General features: G+C 37.1%; 1 protein-coding gene across 1 annotated transcript in view; it reads right to left on the bottom strand.

Annotated features, from left to right (window-relative positions):
• The window catches only part of LOC105227005 (neuroendocrine convertase 2), a 66198-nt gene extending 43072 nt beyond the window's left edge, over positions 1–23126 (bottom strand). The window contains exon 1 of the mRNA XM_011206150.4: positions 22216–23126. Within this exon, the coding sequence (XP_011204452.1) occupies positions 22216–22458 (243 nt within the window). The 5' untranslated portion in view covers positions 22459–23126. The remainder of the gene's footprint in view (positions 1–22215) is intronic.
• Between the last annotated feature and the right edge of the window lie 922 nt (positions 23127–24048).

The raw sequence follows: 24048 nt of genomic DNA, 5'->3' as shown, positions 1-24048 counted from the left end.
TGGGATTAAGCGGACATCGGTAACATATTATTCAAATCTAGACAAAGACATACTTTTGCCACTTTTTTTGAGCTCTTCATTTATCACCATAATTCTACTGGCTTATTAGCTAGGTACTCAATGAAATATTCAATGCGAATTATATGTATACATGAATGAACGATATTAAGGAATGTCCCATATGAAGATCCTTTTCAAATCTGAAGACTCAAAAATTATAGCAGAAATTATGGCGACATCCAAATAAAAAATTTTCTTTACGAAGAAATCGTTCCAAGAACTAACCGGTTTCTATTTAAGCATGAGCTCAAAGATGAGCTGCATTTATTGCCATCAATTTCTTATAAGCCACTAAATTGCTACTTCTTCGTAGGTCATGACGTCCAACTTCTAACGGTCTAATATTTACATGGGAACAGAAAGTTCGAGAGGAAACAAAAACAGCAAAAGTTTTGAAAATCTTAATTTTTATTTCTTTCCATTTTTTTTTTAATTATTTTCCAATTAGCTTGCATTGATTATAATGATGTGAACATTACAAGTCTCAGCGTAATTGCTATTCCCTAATCAATTAATCATACATTTTGGCCTTACAATTTTCATACAAATTTACTCATTACAACATACCCTTAATCGCAGTTGTTCTTAAGGGTAATAAACTTTCGTCAAGGCTTCGCCCGTGTACTCGTCAACGTCTTACAATACTTTAATCCTACTTTACCTGTGTACAAATAAATCAAAAAATGTAGCGCGATGATCGAAATAAAAACAAAAACAGCAACTAATATTGTCATTAAATATTAATTTTGTCGACACGTGTCGACACCAATCAAAAGCTGACAGGTGAAAATATACACAACTGTCAATTAAATGCAATACATTCACCTCTTCCAATATTGAACTGCTCAAATATACTTATGAACATAGAAACACACATATTTTTCTACATTTATACATAGGTACAATCATTACCATGCCAAACAAGGCATCGTTATTAACTCGGTTCACTCCTCCTACAACTAAGTCACTCGCATAACCGAAATATGTGGGTACATAAGAGTTACCGTTAAATTGTTTACATAAATATTTCGCTAATGAATTGTAAACTTTGTGTGTACAGAACGGTGTATTTTGAGAACATATTAAGTCGAAAAGCCAGTCCTAGCGCATTAATAAAACGTGCCTTGCTAGGCTTGCCATAATTAACCTTGTTATTGCAGTTGTCGATAAATGTTGTCGGGCATTATTAAGGCAATAATTACTTTAAGCAACTTTTTTCACACTTGTGGAAAATAATGTTTGATTTTTTATTGATTTTATGGTGATAGAAATCACTTTTTATACGAAAATGAGTGTGCTTTGAAGACTTGTAGCTATTGTGACACTTCAGCAATCGTATGAACAAAATCAAAAGAATTAGTTAGAAAACGTACCCGGATCATATTCTTCTAATTAAGTTATGGTTTCATTAGACATATGACAATATTAAGGGATTTAGTTTAAACTAATTTTTGGAGGAGTTTTAAAGATGAAATGGATATTCTTTAGTAACAACTATACTTCTTGGTTTTACGAAAATGTCAGAAAGAGTCAAATATTTTTTCCATAAATCACACACTATAATTTTTTGGCGATAGTTCAATTACATTTTTAATGAATTTTTAGATTCAAGATTACTTTTCGAAAATTTCGTGATGCGATGAAAACGAATACGTATCCAAAAACTCAAACGAGACTAACAATAATTACAAGTAACCGCAAAATAACCAAAAGTGGCGAAGAGTAGCGTCAAAATATTGCCGACGGCTGTCAGCACCAGCTGCCAACACGCACTGGTCGCTCGTTTACACAACTTAATAGCGTTGTTATTATTTACTTACCTCAAAATTTTTTACTATTCGTTTGAATGGTTAAAGCCCAGAGAGTGTGAGTGGCGAACAAGCGAACAAAGGGTTCAATTGGTGAAAGAAAGAGGAAGTGAGTTGAAGATTTAGATTAAAAATATACGCTTCTAAGCAAAATGGCCAGCCGCGTCCACGCCTAATGATAAGTGTCAAAATCAAGTTGTCAATTTATGTGATTTGGGACCTTTTAGGGCGTTTGCCATTTTAATAAATTATTCAATGTTGATTTAAAGTTTGAAAGTTAAAAACAATTTTCGTACTACAAATAAACAGTAGAGAGTTAGGTTCTCAAAAACTTTATTATAGTTTCTCTTAGTATAGTTTTTCTCTTTTGCACATTATTGGTCTGTGCACGAACCCATGTGTCAAATTGTAAAAATGTAAAAATAAAGACATTACCAACTAATTTAGATGTTAAAGAAATATTCTTCATTGCATTTATTGATTGAAGGTAAATTGAATAAAAGCCATCGTATATTTGCCACTCAAATTGAGTTAAAAAGCTTTAAATCTTCATTCAAAAAGAAAAATGTGGCTTGATATTGTTAGTGACATTTTGCTAGTTTAGAGATGCCAAAAGAATGAAAAAATGCACACAGAAGGCTGCTGCAATGGAACAGCATTATCAATTGTATTGGTATTGTACAAATAAATATTTATAGCTGCAGTGTTTGTGTTCAAGAATGAAAATCATGACTCCCATCTACCCATCTTCTACATACAAACAAAACGAGAGCGTAAATTCCCAGGAGGATTAGATGGTTGGAAGTTTTAGACTGGTCAATCTAAATAGAGATAATATTTATATCCTACGATGTTGAGACAGTAAAAGCTTTTTTAAAAATATAGTATTTAACGGTGATATAAGTCTAACTTATTTGGTCTAACAAGTATAAGCTACCAATTCTTCATTAGAGTGACTAGTTTGGTGAAACAAATTTATGATTTATTTTGCGTTTCGCCTCAGTATAAAAAGATCTTATAAACTAGTGTAAAAATGTGTATTAGATAAAAATAAAGAACCCAAAGTCTGGGTTATGTGAATTCAAATAAATTTTGTGGTTATGTGAAAAAAACCTCTGAGCCAAAGTTATAGATCTTTTCATAAACTATAAAGTAATTAATTAAAGTGAAATTTGGCACAAAGGATCGCATTAGGGAGGGGCATATTTGGACGTAATTTTTTTGGAAAAGTGGGCGTGGCCCCGCCCCCTACTAAGTTTTTTTGTACATATCTCGGAAACTACTATAGCTATAACAACCAAACTCTATAGAGTCGTTTCCTTTAGGCATTTCCATATACAGTTCAAAAATAGAAGAAATCGGATAATAACCACGCCCACCTCCCATACAAAGGTTATGTTGAAAATCACTAAAAGTGCGTTAACCGACTAACAAAAAACGTCAGAAACACTAACTTTTATGGAAGAAATGGCAGAATGAAGCTGCACCCAGGCTTTTTTTAATTGAAAATGGGCGTGGCGTCGCCCACTAATGGACCAAAAAAAAAAAATCTAATTATATTTAGAGCAAAGTAAAAAATATATAAATGACGGATAATGAAATTTTGATTATCACTTTATCATGCGAGAGTTTAAAATGTTCGGTGACACCCGAACTTAGCCCTTCCTTACTTGTTTCTGTAGGACTCGCAGTTTTGCCGAAAATCGATATAAACCATTTTTAAACCTTAAAAATTCAACCACGCCCCTCTTCTTCCTTTTCTCGTACTCAGATCTCCAATATATATTATTATATTTCTCTGAGTTTTTGTTGTTTTATCTTTGATTTCCGATGGGTTTCATCGTAGTATGATCCTTTTTGCTTTCAAAATTATCTACCCTGTCTATTAAGAAGCCTAACAGTAAATATATTTTTAAGTAGGCGTCGGCTTTGATGAAATAATTTTCAATTGCACCCACCTAAGCAGATTAAAGAAATATATTAAATATTATAGTTACTTTCGAGAAGTGTTGCCATATGTTAGAGAAACTGCTAATTATTTTTTTTTTTCTTGAAATTCTTAATATAAGAATATTGAGTTCAATATTCAAGATTTAACGAGCGAAAATTCATTTATTATGCTGCTACCTCTATGAGCACAATTTCTCCTTTATAGCTAATAACAAATTTTATTGCCTCTATTTTTCATTAGCGCTTTCTTATGGCGCTTATTTTCTATACATAGCGCTTAATTTCTTTATTTTCTGCCTCAGCCTATGGGGTTAAATATTAATTGATTGCTTTTGTTGCATAATAATGTTCACGTTTGCTTGTATTCTAATCCTTGAGAATGCCATTACATGAATGCAAATCGATTTTCGCCGCAAGATGTGCTCATACACACATATCACATATACATATGTATGTACATAGCAACGACATAAACGAATATCACAGCCTCACACAGGCTGCACTGCAATATTGGCAAAGGAGTCTTATTACAACTGCGCACATTAAATTCTCATAAGATTTTATTGTTCCATTAGGTAAACAACTTTCTTAGAATATTAAATTGTAAATATTGTATGCTATTGCTGTTGCTGTTGCTTTCAGTGCACTGCAAGTGTTCAATTAACTGTGATTTTGGACGGCACAGGAGCGCTGCAATCACGCTTGCCTAATTTCACTTTCATACGGAAAACTGTAGACTTAAATTAATATGTTTTAGAAATTCTCACACACATGCTTTCTCAATAAACAAATGTATATATGTATGTGTGTACGCAAGCAATCGTACAATCGTAAATGGCCAATGGCTGTTCATTAAAAGCAACTAATATTGCAAATGTCATTTTAGTCACGTTTTACTCGGCAAACAATGGCCTAAAACCATGCTCCTTTTTCAATTAGATTTACATTCACATAACGCTCTGCAAATACGCACTGGAGCCATGTTACACTGGAATTGTGTAAACAAAGCACAAAATGAATTTAAAATGAACTCACATGTACATATCGCACACTAACTGCAAAAGCGTCACAACTCAACAATTTGCAAAATCAATTTTTATAAAAACTGGTTTTTGCTCATCCTGACCACTCATCCGTACTATCTTTGTGAATCTAGATGAAGACTCCTATACTTGAATAACAGCTAACGACAAAGCGTCTTGAACCTTGAACCTGTCACAAATTTGCTCAGTTGATTTCTTACTATTTACGCTCTCTCAACTGGATGTAAAAGTATGAGATCTATCGCAATTTCTTCTAAGCGTATTATGTAACTGGCCTCCGGTAAATCTTTCAAACTTACCACATGAATTCCAATCGGACAGTGTCCATCTATAATTGCTACAACTATTGAAAAGAGAATTTTGGTGAGGTGTCTTACAATTTACCCTGAGCCAGAAAGGCCTTGCGGCTGTAGTTAGTAGTTGTAACTGAGCTTTTCGAGCTGATCTGAGATCCAACATCCACTAGTGAACCGCAAGAAGCCAACATAGCTGTTGTTCGTTACCATTCTACGACTAGTGAATCTGAAGTATCTGGCCGAGCAAGCTCATCAGACTTACACTTTCTTGCAATACTACTGCCATATCAGTCTAATCATGTAGTAACTCGGTGCGTATGGTCCATAAGATGAGTTTCAAAATCTGTCATTTCATCCAGAAAAAACAAGGGTTGGTGTGGTTTGTGGACCGGTGGAATCATCGGCCTACAATGATGCCGGTAAGAACGAAACCGTCAATGGCGACCGTTTCCTTTGTTTTTTGAATTTCGCGAGTATGTATAAAGCTCTACAGAGCTGATATCTGGCAATACTATTCATCTTTGAAAGGTCTTGACATAACCTACAAAAGGACGATATGAATTATTAGTTTGGATATTACGTTCAACAGTTATAGACGTGTAAACGTGAAGTTCACTAACGCCGAAAATCGCGTTATTTTAAAGTTTTCCTTCATTAAAGCAAATCCGCTAGACTACTCTATCACATCGAACTGTAGAGGAATGGCTTCGACGGCGGAAGACCTGTGACGACGAATACCGATAAAATCATGGAAAACATCGAGTTAGACCGCCATGTGGCATCTCGTGACATCGCCCAGAAAATAGGAGTTAGTCACCAAACCACTTTGGGAACCACATGATTTGACGCAAAAAAACCTTCTGGACCGAATCAACACCTGCGATATGGTGCTGAAACGGAACGAACTCGACCCATTTTTGAAGCGGATGGTGACTGGCAACGAAAAATGGATCACATACGACAATATCAAGCGAAAACGGTCATGGTCGAAGGCCGGCAAATCGTCCCAAACAGTGGCCAAGCCGGGATTGACAGCCAGGAAGGTTTTGCTGTGTGTTTGGTTGGATTGGAAGGGAATAATCCACTATGAGCTGCTCCCATATGGCCAGACGCTTAATTTTACCATCTACTGCGAACAACTGGACAGCTTGAAGCAGGCCATCGACGACAAGCGTGCAAAATTGGCCCACAGAAAGGGTGTAGTGTTCCACCAGGACAACGCCAGACCACACACTTCGTTGATGACTACTCAGAAATTACGGCAGCTCGGATGGGAGGTTTTATCGCATCCACCTTATAGCCCGGACATAGGGCCAAGTGATTACCACCTGCTCCCGTCCATGGCGAACACCCTTGTTGGTGTAAAGTTGAACTCAAAAGAGGCTGGTGAAAAGTGGCTGCCCTAGTTCTTCGCAAATAAGGAGGGGAGCTTCTACCAGGGGGTTATTCTGAAGTTGCCGTCTAAATGGAAACAAATTACACTGGTTTACAGCAAAAATGTTCCATGAACGCCACTATCCAATTTGTATGTGAAATGGCTCGCTGATTTCGAAAATCGAGTTAATTTTTTTTTTTATGGATACGTTTTTGAGATATTTGCAATTTACCGTTATTCGACCAAAAAAAAAGGTGTATTCATTTAATCATGTATATCTCACTGACCAGTTGAGCAATCTTACTGCAAATTATAGAAAATAAAAATGAATGAAATTTCCTAAAAATATTGTCTACTTCATTTTTCCATAGGCCTTATAATTTCTGAGAAATTGATTAATAACTTCGTGTTTTTAAATTTTTTTATGAAAAAATTAAAAAAAAATAAACTTTGGCAAGGAAAAAATTTTAAAACAAAAGATATTTTTAAATTCTTTTTTTATTTTATATGAAGTCCTGTTTCTTTATAAAAAACTAAGCTACCAACGAACAAAATCCATGGATAAATAGGAAAGTTGTACATGATCAAAGAAATATATCCAAGTCGCGCAAAGTCAATGTATTCGTATATGCGTATGTAGTGTGTAAAGTAGGGGAGGGATTGTTTTCGAATATCATTAGAATAAACTAATAACGCTATTCATTTAAAAAAAATCAAATAATACTTTTAGAACAGTAATACTCAAATACTATTGTAGTAGGTAGTTTGCACCGTAAGCTAGAGGTGTTAGGTTCGAAACCCCTGTAGTCATGTGTGTAGGTATACAGGCAGATTTTCGAAGGGTAATTAGTTGCGGAAAATTCCTAATGCAAATAAATTTAATTCAAACATGCATACCTACATGCACACACATATGTATCTTGGTAAATCCATTATTTCTTTCAAGGCCAACATAGCAGGTAGTATTTTCTTTTCCCGGCTCGTTAATATGAAGGAACTTTTGTTTAGGTAGGTTTTGCCTTTTTTATTTTTTCGCGATCAAGCTATATATAAGGATAAATGCCCCTTGAAAGTTCATAATATCTGTAAGGCTCGCCGGTTCCAGTTTATAATTACAATATAAGAAACCTTGAGCTATTTTTTAAAATAAAATGAGTAAACGTACGCGAGAATTTGAGTGTACCAACGATCCGGATATGTTCTGTTACATATGCGGTGAATATACTCTTGTGCGGCATCGGAGGCAGTTTACAGATTCGATTAAGATTAATTCGATAATTATCGAACGAAACGACGCATATTTGAACAAAATCTGATCACTGTGATATTTTTTATAAAGCATTGATTAAAGAGCAAGAAAGTGGAAGGGATTTTTTGACAACCTAATATTTCATTTGTTAAATGAACCGAAACAAAGAGAAGTAAATCTTGATTTGACAAATGAAATATTAGGTTGTCAAAATATGAAAGTAAAAATCATTATAATTTATCTTCATGATAATCGCTTTAAAAACTTTAAGTTTTATCTTAGACATCGTTTTAATATACGTAGATATTACACATATAATATATATTTATATATACACAACTATAATAATATATTCTACTACTTTAAATCCGTTAGAATTACTGAAATTAAATGAGAAGTTTTAATACTTCTGTAATAACAGTAACTTGCGCAACAGAAACTGATTGAAAACATGAGCAACAGAAATATAAATATCTAATGGTACACGTAAATGTACGTAATAGTATTACCGTGTTATCGCAACAACCGCCAGCAGGTGCTTACAACAACTGCAACAAATCCAACAGGTAGGATTGTTTACATGAGTAACTTTCAGCGGCGCTCAAAGGATTTCCAGCATCGCATCCACATTGTGTCACAGAAGTATTTATAACAATGCTTAGGCAAGCAGCACAAACTCATAAGCACAACCACTCACACACACTTACACTCACACACAAAGACAATGGCGGTACAGTGCAAAGTTTCACACAAGCCGATTGAAACAATCTAAGCGCCTGCCGTTAAACAAACGACGTCTGTGCAAAATATGCGACGAAGTGACTGCAAGTTGGCCGTGGAGCGGAGGCGCTGGAGCGAACTGCACGCAAATGCGCTTAGCGAGATTAGAAAGCATTCGGAGTATACAAGCTGATTTATAGAATATAATAAAAAGGAGTTTGCCTGACGCTTAAGTACTTACGGCATTATGCACGTAGCAAACGTAAACACACACAACTACCTGTATTCAAGCTCGCTATCTTCATAGAGACGTTTGAGTGGCGGGAGCGGTTGACAAACAGTTATCGCACACGCACTTATAGTGATAAGGAAATCAATGTCGTGTACACGTCAGCGTGGGCTGACATTGATTGTAAATATTGCATATCTTCAATACTTATTTTGGTATGAAAAATTTGATTTACATAACTCTATGAGTGCACAAACACACATACACGAATATCTGTAAACACACATACGTGCAACTTTGCAGGTTTAATCAGCAATGCATTAGGCAAAATGGCAGCACTTAAGTACAAATTTATTATCATTCATAATATATCTACGATGTAGGTGTGTATTTATATCTATCTGAAAAACAATGATTTCGAATATTTTGTGTCGATTCATCAAGCCGTCATTATGCTCACCTATTAATATTTCCAGGTATGCTGCAATGAAATATATAAACTTAGTATATACGTGTTTATATATTATTAAATGACGGGAAAAAACAAAAAAATTAACATCGGCTGAATTTTGTACCGAAAAGCGATGAGTTGCGGAAAGCATTAATTTTTTGTTTCCAGTGAAAAGTGCTGCAGAGTCACATCGAACGCTTGTCAATGTGATCATGCTATATTCGAAGCAACACGCAAAAGATGATATCAACATTTCAAAGAAAATGATTTAGATGTGAGAAATGAAGAACGTATTACTTATACTTTGAGTCAAAAGCACAACAAACAATTTCAGACTGTTTTAAAGCTATTAGAAAGATACAAAAGTGTGGAAAATGGCATTCACATGAACTGAATGAAAAAGAAATGGAAAACCGAAGAAACACTTATGAAATTTTGCCTCAAAGACAGGAAAAAAATCAGTTTTGCATCAAATTGTCACTTGCCATAAAAATAGATTTTTTTGAAGGACTTTTGCTTGAATATATCTGCATTAAAAAATTATCGTGTATTGTCAAAAGTGTGCTCAATAATGTAAAAAAGATCAGAATGAATTACTCAATCCATATTTAAGAAAAAAATTTGCAAAGAATTTTTTTTTTTACTTTGAAGCGCAAACCCCTCCCTTAAGGAACCATCACTGCAAAAACAAATCGAATCAGTATGAAGGTAATTTTGTTGGTTTGGTGTAATCAGACCTTCTTCTAAAACCTGGTAAAACTGTTAATACTAATCCCAGAAGACACGCCAATGTAATTTTTTTCGCGACAATGCATCAGCACACAAAGCAAAATCGGTTCAGGATACAAACAAAGTACTTTGCTGGAAGCTGCTACCCCACCCGCCATATTCACCAGACTTAGCCCCTTCCGATTACCAACTGTTTTCATCGATAGACAGATAGACGAAAGACATGGTATCCACAAAATTCCAGAAAGGTGGTCAAAATGTGTAAAAAGCAATGGTCTATACTTTGAATTTTTTTTTTTTTACTATCCCAATCATAATTTATTTTCCGTTACGGCGATTTACGTATAACTAAATCTAAAAACGAAACCGACCAACGGCTTATATCCAACATAAAAGTTTTACTAGTTGTTCCTATCAAAGATATTTGATATAAACGACTTTTTGATACGTTTGTAGGACAGCTAGTGGTCATATATCAGCGATTTGGCACAAATGAGTAGTTGAGTCTTGGCGAGAAAAAGTCGTTTGCATCATTTCCGATCGACATCTCAAAAAGTCAGGAACTAGTTCGCGTATACACTTATATGCAAGTGCATATGAATAGGGCTGACAGATCGAGAAGACTGCATGGAGCATCTCTTGTGCACTTGTCTCGCTTTGGCAAGACTACCTTGTAAGCATCAGGGGTCCCCATGGTATAATACACTGGAGATATCTCATATTGAGGCCGCAGAGTCCTTTGAAATTCGTGTCAAGCGCAGGCATTCTAAAGAATAACTACTCCTCTTGGACCCGTAACAGAACTCCATCTGGTATCGCAAGGGGCCAAACTTGGTCTATACGTGGCTTATCGACCTACCAGATTAACCTAACCTAAGTTTTAGTGTCTCTAAATCAAATATCACAAAGCCTGGAAAATAAGATATTTATTTGGTTAGAAAATTATTTTAAAGAAGAATTGTAGAGGTAATCAAAACTATCTTACCTAAAATAATACAGTGTTCCATAGCCCCTTTCGAAAATGCCATACAAGTTAGCTCCAAAGAAATTCACAAAACAAAATCTTACCTTCAGACGAACTCTAAAACAAATTTGGTAGAATTAGAATTTATGGAAAAATTTTGAAGCGAATCGAAAATATGACACCCAAAAATAAAAGTGTTACGTACAAAGGACGCTCTCCTATAAAACACTCTTCTAAAAATCTACTCGATACCTGGGTCGAAATTGTTTTGAAATATTTACGAGACTCTATGACTCAATAATAGCAAAAAACCTACGCCACCGATGTATTCGTATTCAGTTTTTAAATTTTATGAACCAGTCAACAAGTTAAAAAAAAAAACTAATTTGCTTTAAAATTGTATAGGAAATTGATCATTTATTATTCTATTAATAATAAACTTCTTTAGTTAATCGAATTCATTGATTTTTTAATGTGAAAAGATTGCATTTTATGTCAAAATACAACTGATAACAACCGACATCCTTCCTTTCAATGTGCACCATCAAACATCAGAGGTTGAAGGAAGAACAAATCAGGAAATGGTCTGTTTTACTATACTAATCAATTTTCATAAAAGTCGCTTATGAAGTTCAATTTCTCCAATTCGAATCACATGGAACATCAACTTCAAGAATACAAAGGCAAAAATAAAGATTGCTACAAATTACGTACATATTGGAAACTTTAACAGGTTTCAGTTCATTAGAGCCTCCACTACCGATACACCTTTTATAGATTCTCTAGCTCTTCGACACTAGTACTAACTAGATACACTAGTAATATTTATTACTTCGTATTTGCATTTAGCCCACATGTCTATGGAAATTACGACGCGTTGCGATAAAATTTTCGATTTTATTGGTATTTCCCAAATGATGCCATCAAATTGCCAATAATTTTTTCACACAAACAAATAAAAGCAATAACAATAATAACGCGAAACACATAACTCATAAACACATTTGCTAGGTAGAGAAATGTTATTATAGACGATGATTGCTTTTAACGAGTACCGTTGATGATGGAGATTCTTAAATTAGTCTACATAAATACGGCTACAAAACTAGTGTGCTGCGCCGAAGCCTGGATAGCAATCAGGAATAATCATGTTGAGACACTACGCTCCACTAGAGACACAGTAATAAATGTACATATGCAGAATAGATTTCTTAAACATAACGGTTTTTCCAATTGTTATGAATAATTTTGTTATTACTCATTCCTAGAAATATGTCGCTTTCGATTTAAGCACCATTTTTATTGACTGGCTGTCTAGCTGCAGAACCAAATGATTGTTCTCACCGTTTGAACGCCCAAATTTTATGCGACTATACTATATTTATGTACTTCCGCTGATCGTTTTCAAAAGCATTTATGGCCTCGATTTGTTTGCGCCCCATGCCAAAGTGAACACCTAATGACGTTACCAATCAGTCAATTTTGTGGCAGTGGGCTGATATATTCGATAATATTTGATGCTATCAACTTAACTCTCAGCTAATCAAGCACATACATATGTATGTATATTTTTAGATTTCTATATGTTTATACCATACATACATATATTGGTATTCAGATAAGGATGCGAATATAAAAATCATCGAAATGTTTCTCTTGATTTTATTACCTATTGTCGATAGACAAATATATACAGGTATGTACGAGTATATTTATAGAAATATTTTTTCATATACTTTAGTTACATCAGTTTATGTACTCTTCAAATATTAATAAAATAAGTAACTTGGTATTGGAATAAAGGGCGAAGACAAATCTTTTTTAAACCTTGGTATGATGCCTTATCTCGTACAGCTCATCGTTCTATCGACTACGGTATTCACCGTTTCCAATGCGTAAAGGACCATAAATTTTCCGCACAACCTTTCTCTCGTAAACTCGTAACGCCGATGCATTAGATGTTGTCACCGTCCATGCCTCTGTGCCATATTGCAGGACGGGGATCATGAGTGATTTGAATAGTTTTGTTTTTGTTCGTCCTAAGAGGACTTTACTTCTCAATTGCCTACACAGTCCAAAATAGCACCTGTTGGCAAGAGTTATTCTACGTTGAATTTCGATGCTGACGTTGCTGTTGGTGTTAATGCTGATTCCAATATAGACGAAATCATTTACGACTTCGAAGTTATGACTGTCAACAGTGACGTGGGAGTCGCGAGTGCAACGACTATTTGTTTGATGAAAGGAGATATTTCGTCTCGTTCACTACCAGACCCATTTGCGTCGCTTCCTTATCCAGTCTGAAGAAATCAGAACTAACGGCGCGGTTATCAAGTTGTCTTATAGAAGATTTTACCTTCTCTATTTGGCTCCGCAGCTCGAATTATTTTCTCCAGTAGTAGACTGAAGAAGTCGCACGATACGCCACTCAAAAATTCAACGGAATGATTATAAGTAGTGCAATATGCCATTGTACATGGACGGCTTGAAAACGTCGAAGGAAAGTCGCAGAACCACGCAACAGACTCTCAGTACCTATGGGAAGTTTTCCGAGCATATGTCAATCAGAAGCCTTTGCCAAATGTCGCTATATTAACCTACAGCCTTCAACGCGGTGGGACCGCAAGACAGGTGCAGGCAGAGACAGGGTATTGGCAACTACTTCAAGGCATGCCCCATGCCAAGTTTCTAATGGGGGGTTACAACTTCAGCGGGTTTAAATATGTAATCAATCTTCCTAAGGACAAACTCAGGCTACTTGTCGCATTCTACTTTGGTCACTGTAGGCTCAAGAAGCACTTATACTATATAACATGGGCCTAGCTTCTTGTGCCGGTTCGGCGACCGGGAGCCTGAAACCACAGAACACCTGCTAATTGACTGCATAGAAGTCTGCAGACGCAGGATTAAGGCCCTTGAATCCAAGTTTCCAAATAAGGATCACTAGCACTTAGTAGTATATTGGAATTTATCGATATACTGGGGCTATCCTCATCTATTTATCTTATCTTATCGTGGAAACCTTCAGAATAACACCATCTGTAATCCAGCCTTTCTTTTGCATATCGACTTTCTACGAAAAGAGTACCAGCGGGTGCTGAACTGCATTAACTTTAAGTTGGTCCGTGTTTGCTGACCCAAGGTTAGATTTCAAACTGGTGCTGATTTCAGTGTTGCGGCTGGTTCCAATTTTGATGAATTTGCCTGTAAGCTCGGTCTTACTACTCTTTATAGTTTTGGAAAGTACCACTGTTAAGGATTTGCAGCTACCTTCTCCGATTCGAACATTTTTGACAGATAATTTTGAACGACAGATGACAGATTTTCAAGAAGAAATCTGATCTCCGACAGTCGACAGATCTATACCGAGGTTCAAGAAGATATCTGTTCTCTCCTTCAAGTAAAAAGTTACATAGACAAACTAAGAGGCCGACTTTATTTCTCTCGTTAAATGAATACACCCGTTACACCTGCGAAGGGAGCAACACTAACAGAAGGCCTGTACAACACGTGCCTCGAACATAAAAATTAAATAAATGAGGTTAATAAAAAGGTTTAAAATGTTATCTGCAATATACTTGTAGACATACTTGTAGATAAACAAATGCAGCACAATGAAATTTAATCAATTGAGAGGTCGACCGACAAAGCAAGTAAGTCTTTACAGCAAATAGGTGAAAGGAAATTCAGGACACTTTACAAAAACAAAAAAAAAGAGACGCAGCTTATTGTTAATATCACAGTTAATCACAGAAGCGACCACACAAATACTTTTATTGTTATTGCAAAGACTGGTTCTTTAGAGCTCATGTAGCTCCTCACGCTCGCCTTTGCGAGGCTTGCCTTTGTTGGCGCTGCCATTCGCAGAAACCGCGTAGGACTCCTCGAGAGCTGACAGCACAACGCAAAGAAAGCAGAGACGGACTCATGCTGTTCAGTGGGATGCGGATGATGAGGCTGCCAACTCTTGGCGAGCGACGTCGACGCTACGGTTCAGCTCATATTCCCATTGCCATTACTGACTTGACTTTTGTGGATGCCTTTTTATATAAAACTATATGTGTGAGTGTGTGTGAGCTGATATATTTTCTTCATGCATTCAATGGCGGACGAAGATTTTCACATTTAATTAAAAGTAAAACTGAAAAAAGCTCAAAGAAATGTCGCAGAGAAAAGAAACTCAGCGCAAACAAACACGAACTTTTATATACACATGTATATATATGTGTGTGTGTTTGTGTGCGAAAGCAGAAGAAGCAAATTAAACTTTGGTTGGTGGATGCCGGCGCAGTGCAGCGCAGTTATAAAGCGACAGCGGGGATTACGGCAAAGGCTGGGCAGTACTTACGCGCATATTACACTACCGCAGTGTTGTTGTTGTACTTGTTGAAACAAAAACATTGCAATAAAGTTCTGTTAAAAGACAAATGTTGACACAAATGTTGCTTAACGCCAGCAAGGGGTGGTGGCAGCAAGAGGTTAGTGATCAACACGAATGCACAATGAAAGCACTGCGGGGACTTCGCTGGGCCACAGAGCCAAGGTTGACCTATTTGTGTCATTGCTTCTGCTGCGTAGTTACCGAGCTGATTAGGGCGCAAGCAAATATGTGTGTTTGTATGTATGTAGGTGCGAGTGCGTTAAGTTCTGCATTGATGACGATAACTGACGAAGAGGCGACGTCAAAACCAACACACACACACGCACAGAAAGACAAACATGTTTATACATGAAATGTATGCATCGGTTGAACCTGCATCGATTGGCAGCGCAGCACACCGGCGTTGAAGGAACACGGTCGCTGACGGCACAAAAAACTGCAACGGAAACCAACGTCCGGCGATCCGGTCTTACAAGAGCAGCAACGAATCTAATTAACGGTAAATGTAATGCAAAAAACAACAAACAGCTCTGTCAGCTGAGTGAAATGTTGCGCCAGCTAAGTTTTCCATTTCAGAAAACACCGTTAGAAAGGCAAAAACGTTAACTGGTTTGGTAAGCGGGACAGGCGGTGTGCAGTTTGAAAAGATGTCGATGCAAAATAGGTAGGAAAAGTATATGAAAATCGGTCAAACAACAAGAAATGCATAGTTCAAAGTTGAAAAAAATCTTATTGGCCTATTTACGAGCATAAACAAGAATTTTATGCCGCAGCGCACGTTTCGCATGTATTAAAACTAACATAGCACTGCACATAAAGCAGTGCAATTTCTGCATCGTAAATATTCACCATCGGATGCTCAAATACTATGATTGTATTGATATTGACATTCCGCACACTGGCGTATATTTTACTTTTTATACTCAGCACTGGATGTAGTAAGGTGACTATGAAGTTTGCAACGCCCAGAAGAAAACGTGGGATTCTATAGCAATATATGTATATATGTAAATGGTCAGTTTGATTTGAAATCTGGCAACCCACAATTTTATCATAAATTTCGACATTTTTGAAGGCATGCAAATTCTGTTTTGTTATACGAGTGCTATTTATGTTTTTTACAGTAACTTAAAATATTCTTCTCGACCAAAAAATGGAATTAAATCGTGAATATTTTCGCGCGATTATTTTTTTAAATTTTTGCCGTGGATTCATCATCATCGAAAACGCATAGATGAACTCAATACAATTTTTGACGATGAAGCTCCATCACGTTCCAATGTTTATCGATGGTATGGTGAATTCAATCATAGTTCACTACAAGACGAATTTCGTGAAGGTCGTCCAAAATCGGTTGTTTTTTCGGAAACTATTGACGATGTGACCAAACTGATATCGCAAGAGCGTCATGTGACTTATCGTAAAATTAAAACAACTATGGGCATTAATGGGATCAGCATGCATTCTATACTGCATGAAAATTTTACTGTAAAAAATTTGTCAATCAAAAAGGCTCGTCTCGATTGCTCGAGAGAAATGTTAACAAAAAACGATAGCGATGCTTCGAAACACGTCAATGAGATCGTGAAGGGTGCTGAACGTGGATTTACGCGTATGGGTACGAAAATATAGTCCTGACTTTGCACCAAATGAATTCTTTTTATTCCTGTTCCTAAAAAATAAACTAAGAGGTCAACGTTTTTCAACACCTGAGGAGGCGGTTGTTGTGTTTAAAAGGCTTGTTTTGTAGATACCGCAATCAGAGTGGCAGGAATCAAGTTTTTGTATGTTAAACGTTTTTATTTTTTATGATATCTTCCCGAAATTTGATAACAATTTCCGAATTTCCGAACAAATTGTTCCGATCAGATCACTAAATCAAGTATTTGTAGGTAAATAAACTTTATTTTTAATTTGTTTTTCGGCCGAAACGAAGTGAACGTTTTTCTCCATTTTTCATTTATTTTAAAACAAAACAGGTTCTCGATTTTGTTCGAGTAGATTTAGCACTATGGAGTAAAGTTGAACGTTCTTCGTCGATTATTGCCGAAGCAAATGAAAACTGTTCGTGAAAAGATTTCAAAACTGCATTTCTGCGTCGTTTTTTTGCATTACAATCTCCTCTCTTAATCTTTGTTGTTGATGTTAATGCTGGTTCCAAGATAGACGAAATTATCTGCGACTTCGAAGTTATGACTGTTTGAAGTATATGACTGTTAGTCAACATTGACGTGGGAGCCAAGTCGCGATTGTCACGACTGCTTCATAGCAGTCTTCCCCTCGTTCACTACCAGACCCATTAGTTTCGCTGCTTTGTCCAGCCCGGTGAAAGCAGAACTAACGGCGCGGTTGTTATGGCCAATGATATTTGCTTTAAAATGGGTTAAAGTGATATTCAAGTGAGACAACAGAATGATTATTAAGACCAAGTTATCCCTATTCCGTATAAGTATCTGTCCAGTTCTTCACAACTCACACAGACTTCAAGGTCGGCTGACTATTCTCACTGATTATCGGTGCAAAAATATGTTCTGTGATCATGGCATCGAGCGGCACTTCTAAACACCTGTAGTTCTAAATCGACTAAATACCCATTTTCAAAAAATTACAATAATTATCACAATTTTGAAAAATATTTTCAAAAATATCTAAACCGCCAAACCGGTTAGCTCCATTTTTTCTTTACTATATCTCGTAGAAAAGCAAATTAAGAATCGCAATTGATTGAAGTTTATCTCTAAACCTTAATTACGTTGTTTCTTTATTTCTTGTAACATCATTGTAAAACTGTCTAATAAACTGTACAAGACTCATTTCGCTAAAGATTCCACGAATCTCTCCAAAAATATTCTAATCATCATAATCCCAGCGAGAGTGAAACAGAACTATGCCTTTTGAACGAAGAAAAGTAGTAATAGACAGCATTTCCTTTCACAATACATCTACAATTTTATGTAGAGTTCCGTCGGTTTAATGAGAGCAAAAACAAACTGAGTTTGATATCAGAGTCCATTTGATACGTTTTTCAGAGGATTTCCAGAGAACAATAACAAAATTTGTTGTTTGGTATACCCAAAAATCAACAACAGCGGCAGGAATTCTCGAAACTGCCGCCATATGTTGGAACTACATTTATATGTTTTGTTAAAGCTTATAACTACTATAACAACCGCTTTATTATTTATATGAATATTAACTAAATATATATACGCATACATATACAAATGAATATTTACATTGTGTTCGAAGCAGCAAAATCGATGTCAATGAACGAAAAACATTCGCGTAAACGAATATGAATGTGAACATGTAGATATGTATCCATGTACTCGGTGTAAACAAATGTTATTCTGGCATTGTCAAAGTTGTGATGGATAAGTTTCCACTTTGTCAGAAACATGCAAAAGCAATCATAACCAATTCATTGTGTCATAATCCTGCGCAGCTTAGGATAACTGCATATTGATAATCGTCGAGCATTCGGTAAGCGAAATTCACAAAAACGCGCACAGAAGTGAGGTTAGAGCATTATGTGGGTATTTATATATATGTGAATAGGTATGATATCCTTTCAACACCAACACATAACGGCACCCACGATTGATTATGGCCATTTTACTACGTCGTAATAGGCTCCCGTTGTCAGTTAATTGGCATGCGCTCGTAATTTGTTTAGAGGTTACAATTTTTAAGCGCCATTTACATAAAGCAAACGTACTAAAATCGTTAACGCATTTTCTCATGGGGAGGCACAAGTTTACAAAAGTCGAATTTTATATAAAACAAGCAATGAAAGTTTTGTTATACATTACCTTTGTGGTATATTTTAAAATCCACAAAGGTAGTTTTTTGAACTGTATTTATAGTATATTATTTATATTTAGGTGCACCAAAGCAAAGTTTCCATTTAAGAATTTAATTTTGATTGATAGGTTGAAAAACAGCTATATACATATTTGTTCGAATATTGTGTCATTGCCTTGAAAATTAATGCCTACTAAATTTCATGAGGATATCTTATCAATTAAAAATGTTTTGCATGCAAAAGCTTGATACCGATCGGTCAGTTTATATGACAGTTATATCCTATAGTGACCCGATATCAATTCCGACAAATGAGCAACATCTTAATGAAAAATGGATGTGTGCAAAATTTCAGCGCAATATTCCGAAAACTGAACGGACATAGCTAAAACTGGACGAACATGGCCAAACTAACAAAGATCTTCACACTGATCATTATGGGGTCTTCGACGTTTCTTATTTAGTAGCTGTTAAAAGAAAGCTATCGCTATTGCTATCGTTTTTTTTCAGAAATGAGCCTAATTTCGAATCATTGTGGTTGCGAAATCAAATATTGGCAAGTTTTCCTATGGAAGTTTTTTTAATGAAAACCATCCTTACATAGGTGCGATTCACGAATACAGGGTTTGTACGGAAAGTAATACGACTGATTTTCTTCAGCCGCGACTGTAGTTCGGTTCGTGTGCGCACCGACTGGATTTGGTAGAGGACGTTCTTAACAAACGAACGAGCGGCTGGTCAGTTGTCTCCGAGCAGCTGGAGAGTCAGGACAAACATTTTCGCGCGACGTGTTTCTGTGAGTGGTCAAGCCGCAAATGCAGCGTTCGTTAGAACAGAGGTACGCGATTAAATTCTGTGTGGAACTCGGTAAATCTGCAACAGAGCCGTTTGATATGATCAAGCAGGCTTACCCAGATATTTTTTTAGAAAGAAGTGGTGTGTTTCGGTGGCACCAGGCGTTTTTGGAGGACCGGGAAGAGGTCGTCGATGAACACCGTACTGAGAGACCTGCGACTTCGACAAATACCAACACTGTGACTCGTGTGCGCAGAGTTTTGAACTCAGACCGTCGATTAAGTATTCGTTTAATTGCCCAGCTATAAAATTTATTAAAATTTGTGCTTCATGACATTGTGACGGAGCACTTGAACACGCGTAAGGTGTGAGCGAAGATGGTCCAAAAAGTGCTCACTGACGACCAGAATTTGGCGAGTGGAAGTGTGCCACAAAAATTTGAACATCTGTGAAAGTGACCCCCAATTTTTAAATAACGCTATTACAGGTCATGGATCTTTGTGTATGATCCCGAGACAAAGAAGACTGTTTTTTTGTTTCCTTGTCTGAAAAAGCCGATGAAAAGCAAGCACTTTAAGGCGACAGAGGCTATTCCGAAGAATGCCTACGTGACGGCTTCAATGTTTAACGCAGAAGGAGCCTATTTTTAAAGTTTTTAAAGGATTGTAACGATTGGTTCAATAAATTTTTTTATATCGACTCAGTCCGATTATTTTCCGTACAAACCTTGGATCCCGAAAATCGAGCTTGAGAAGTATCGTATACACCTTTGCACTTTGTAAACAAGAAAACTACCAATCTGGGTCTAATTTTCAGTCATTTAATGTAAAAATTATCGACTTACAAGGGAAACCCAGGCTTATTTTATATGAAAAAGAAATTATACGGTTCGAAACTCAATTGTGACAAAAAAAAAAAATCCAAAAAGTTTTGTGCAAAAGCGATTGACCGTCGGCGACGAGAATTTGTATTTTTGCCGTGCCTCTTATGAGTTTTTATTGAATATATTTGAAAAATGTATTTATACAAAAGTCTATTTAAAAGAAAGCTAGAGCAATAGATAACCGTTGTTTTCCATTTTTATCACATAAAATTTCAAAGCAAGTTCTCACTAGGAGAAACTTTAACAACCTCTTCGCAAAACAAGCTGTTGCAGCAAAATCTGTGTAGGCGTTTAGACTACTACGTATACTATGTTCCCTACGTTACTAACACAAACATATACCACACATACATATTTCTAACTCACCCTCAATTCTGTTGAAAAATAATAAATATTAAAATTTTTTGCACAAACAGACAGATTTGCGTGGGTTTTTGATATTTTCAAATAATTCCATTTATATTCATAATATTCGAGAAATTTTCATTTCATCTCGACTTCAATGAAACTGCATAAAAATGACGAATGTTTCAGCAATGTGGCTAGAGAGCTGACTTTGTGGCTTATTGCAAAGAATTTGGCTTAGGCAAAAAAAACACAAACAACACGTTGGAGGAGGCTAAAAGTTTGCAAACATTTTTCTTTCAGCTCTGCGCTTGCTTTTGTTGTTGTCTTATTAAAAGAATAACTGCCGAAAAGTGTGCTCCGCAATTCATTGCACACGCACAAGGCAATTTAAATGCAAAACCAATTCAGCAACGCTGTGAAAGCGATGAAAATCACAAAAATACGCCAACCAACAGCACACACGTGCCCCCCTGCCCCACAGAGCTGTGCTATATACGACACACACACACACGTATGAAGGTAAAGTGCAAAGTTTCGAGTAGACAATATGGAGGTACATACATACATATTTATAACGGTATATATCTACCGCAATGTGGTTTTGCACATACACACACACATTATATCTATATATTTATAACTATGTAAGTATGGTTTCTTGTAGTCTCCGCTTCAAACGCACTGAGGGGGAAGAGAAGTGCTTGACGCTTTTGAACTTTATTCATTTTTTTCTACGCTTTTTCGTTACTTATTTGTTTTCTGCTTGTTGTTTTCTTTTATTTGCTTTTTTGGCTTCTATTCGCTTGTGTCGTCGTTGTGTTGTCCGGCATTTCAAGGGTTAAATGTGACGTTGTCATGTTGCAAGTGTGTGGAACCGAATTGATTTTTCCCACAGGCAAGGGACAAGGCAAGTTACAGCTACACCAAACACAAACATAACACACACATACATATGTGGCAACTGATTTGAACGCATGAATGCACATTTTATCTTTAGAAGTTGCAACACAAGTTTTTGCACAGCAGAAACTTGCTTTGCACTCGCTTTTCCTAATCAATTTGCCAAGCAAAACTGTTCATATGAAAATAATGTTCGCATCTCGGCTTACTGCGCTCTATTGGGTACTTACTGGTCCAATGTTATCGAATCCGTAACGCGCTGCCACTTCGCCTGCTAGGTCATTGTCGACGCTGCGCCTAAAGCGCACCAGGAACGAGCTGGTGAATACGTCATTCCTGCCGTTGAACGCTGCCGGAGCAGCGTTTCCGCTTTTGGCCACAGCGCTGGGCACATTAGTGACGAAGACCACGACCAGCGCGCATACTAGGAACATGAGCAGGCCCGAAGGATTGCCCCATGCAGCAAAGACCATTGCACACTTATCGAAAACCCGATTTATACGCTTGCGGCGTTTGTCACCGCTGTTGCTGCGTGCGTAGAAAAACTCACTATTTCACTTATAATTGCCCGGTTGCCCTTACTCTCTACCCGTTTTACCGTTATCGTTTGTGGTGACGTCGTTGAAATCACTGAATTTAATTACTATTCTGTTTTTATTAGCTTCCTTGCGTCCGCTGCTCGTAAATTGTGCGCTCAGACTGATTGCTTTTCACCACGGGCAATTTCGCACTTCACACTCGCGCGTAGGCAACACTGTGCCCGAATTTACACCAAACGTTATTTTGACACTTGCCAAATTTAGCTGCCGCCGATATGTACACTGGAGCCAAGCTCTTTCAACCACTCTGCGCAAACACAGCTGATGTTCGCTAATGCACAAAATGCTTCCACGCCGAAAAGTATGCTATAAATGTTTGAAATTCTCCTCAATCACTTTTCGTACTTCAAGTTTACAACAATAATACGGCGTACGGCTGGAAATTCACTACAATTTGCACAATATATTTTTTGGCAGTTAATTTGTGCTCATACTGTGTACTATTCAATTCACAAGACGGTAAAGTGTGTAGTGCCGTTTTTAGCCGCTTATACGAACTTAACTGCTGCACTAACCGAACGAAACTGTTCAGCATTTGCTGAAGCGACGCCATAATGAATACCAAACAGTCGAAGCAGCAGCTGTAAAGCAGACGAAGCGTCAGGTCTGCAAATGCAGCAGAAAAAGCTCACGAAAGCTCGCGATACAACGGTGCGCCTGCTGCGTCCGCCCATCAAACCGGCTGGTCGTGCTGCTCGACATGCACGCACACAAACAAGCATAAAGATATTTGTCTGTGTGTGTGTGTGTGTGTGTGTGTAAATGCTCGTTCAACCCCACTTGTTGTGCCGTGCAGCTTCGTGTTGTTTGGTTGGTGGACTTCATTCACAGCATTGACGGGCAATCATCTGCTCAGCAGCTTAACGCCCGCTGCCGCCCCACGCACCGCGCGCCACACTCGCATTTTGCTTTGTGGATGACTTCAGTGCGTGTTGTGTTGTTTGAATGGCGCGCGCGGTGCAGACGCGGCCACGCAATTTCCTCTTGCGGTAGGTGGTGCGCCTAAATGTATGCTTGACTGTAGCAGAACGCGCCAAAGCAGATGAAAAGCAGCAAAGCAGCTATGATGTGTATACTAAATATAAACAGTCGCTTAACTCAGTGTGTATGTATATATGTATGTATGTAAATGAATAATAAATTCGTGTGCATGTATGTGTAGATATGTAGCAGTTTCTGAGCGGAAACATATATATATATATATATACACATGCAAATATATCACCGTATATACATATATATGTACATGTTCGTATGTGTGTGTTTACTTGACTGGCGTCGTTTTCATTATCAGCACGCTTATGTGGCTGCCTTTTTGTGGTGTACGCTTTTGGCACCGTCGCGAGAGTTTGCTGACGAAGACGTCACCAATTTTTGCGCACACACCCCTACAACCCGCCCCTCAAACGTTTAGTGTATTTTGCTGCTGTTCCCCTTCGTGCTCTTGTTGCCGCGTACGGTTAT

The sequence above is a fragment of the Bactrocera dorsalis genome, chromosome 2 (assembly GCF_023373825.1).
Source record: "Bactrocera dorsalis isolate Fly_Bdor chromosome 2, ASM2337382v1, whole genome shotgun sequence".
NCBI classification, from domain to species: domain Eukaryota; kingdom Metazoa; phylum Arthropoda; class Insecta; order Diptera; family Tephritidae; genus Bactrocera; species Bactrocera dorsalis.
The sequence above is the reverse complement of the archived record's forward strand: the minus strand, read 5'-3'. Positions and strand labels throughout refer to the sequence as shown.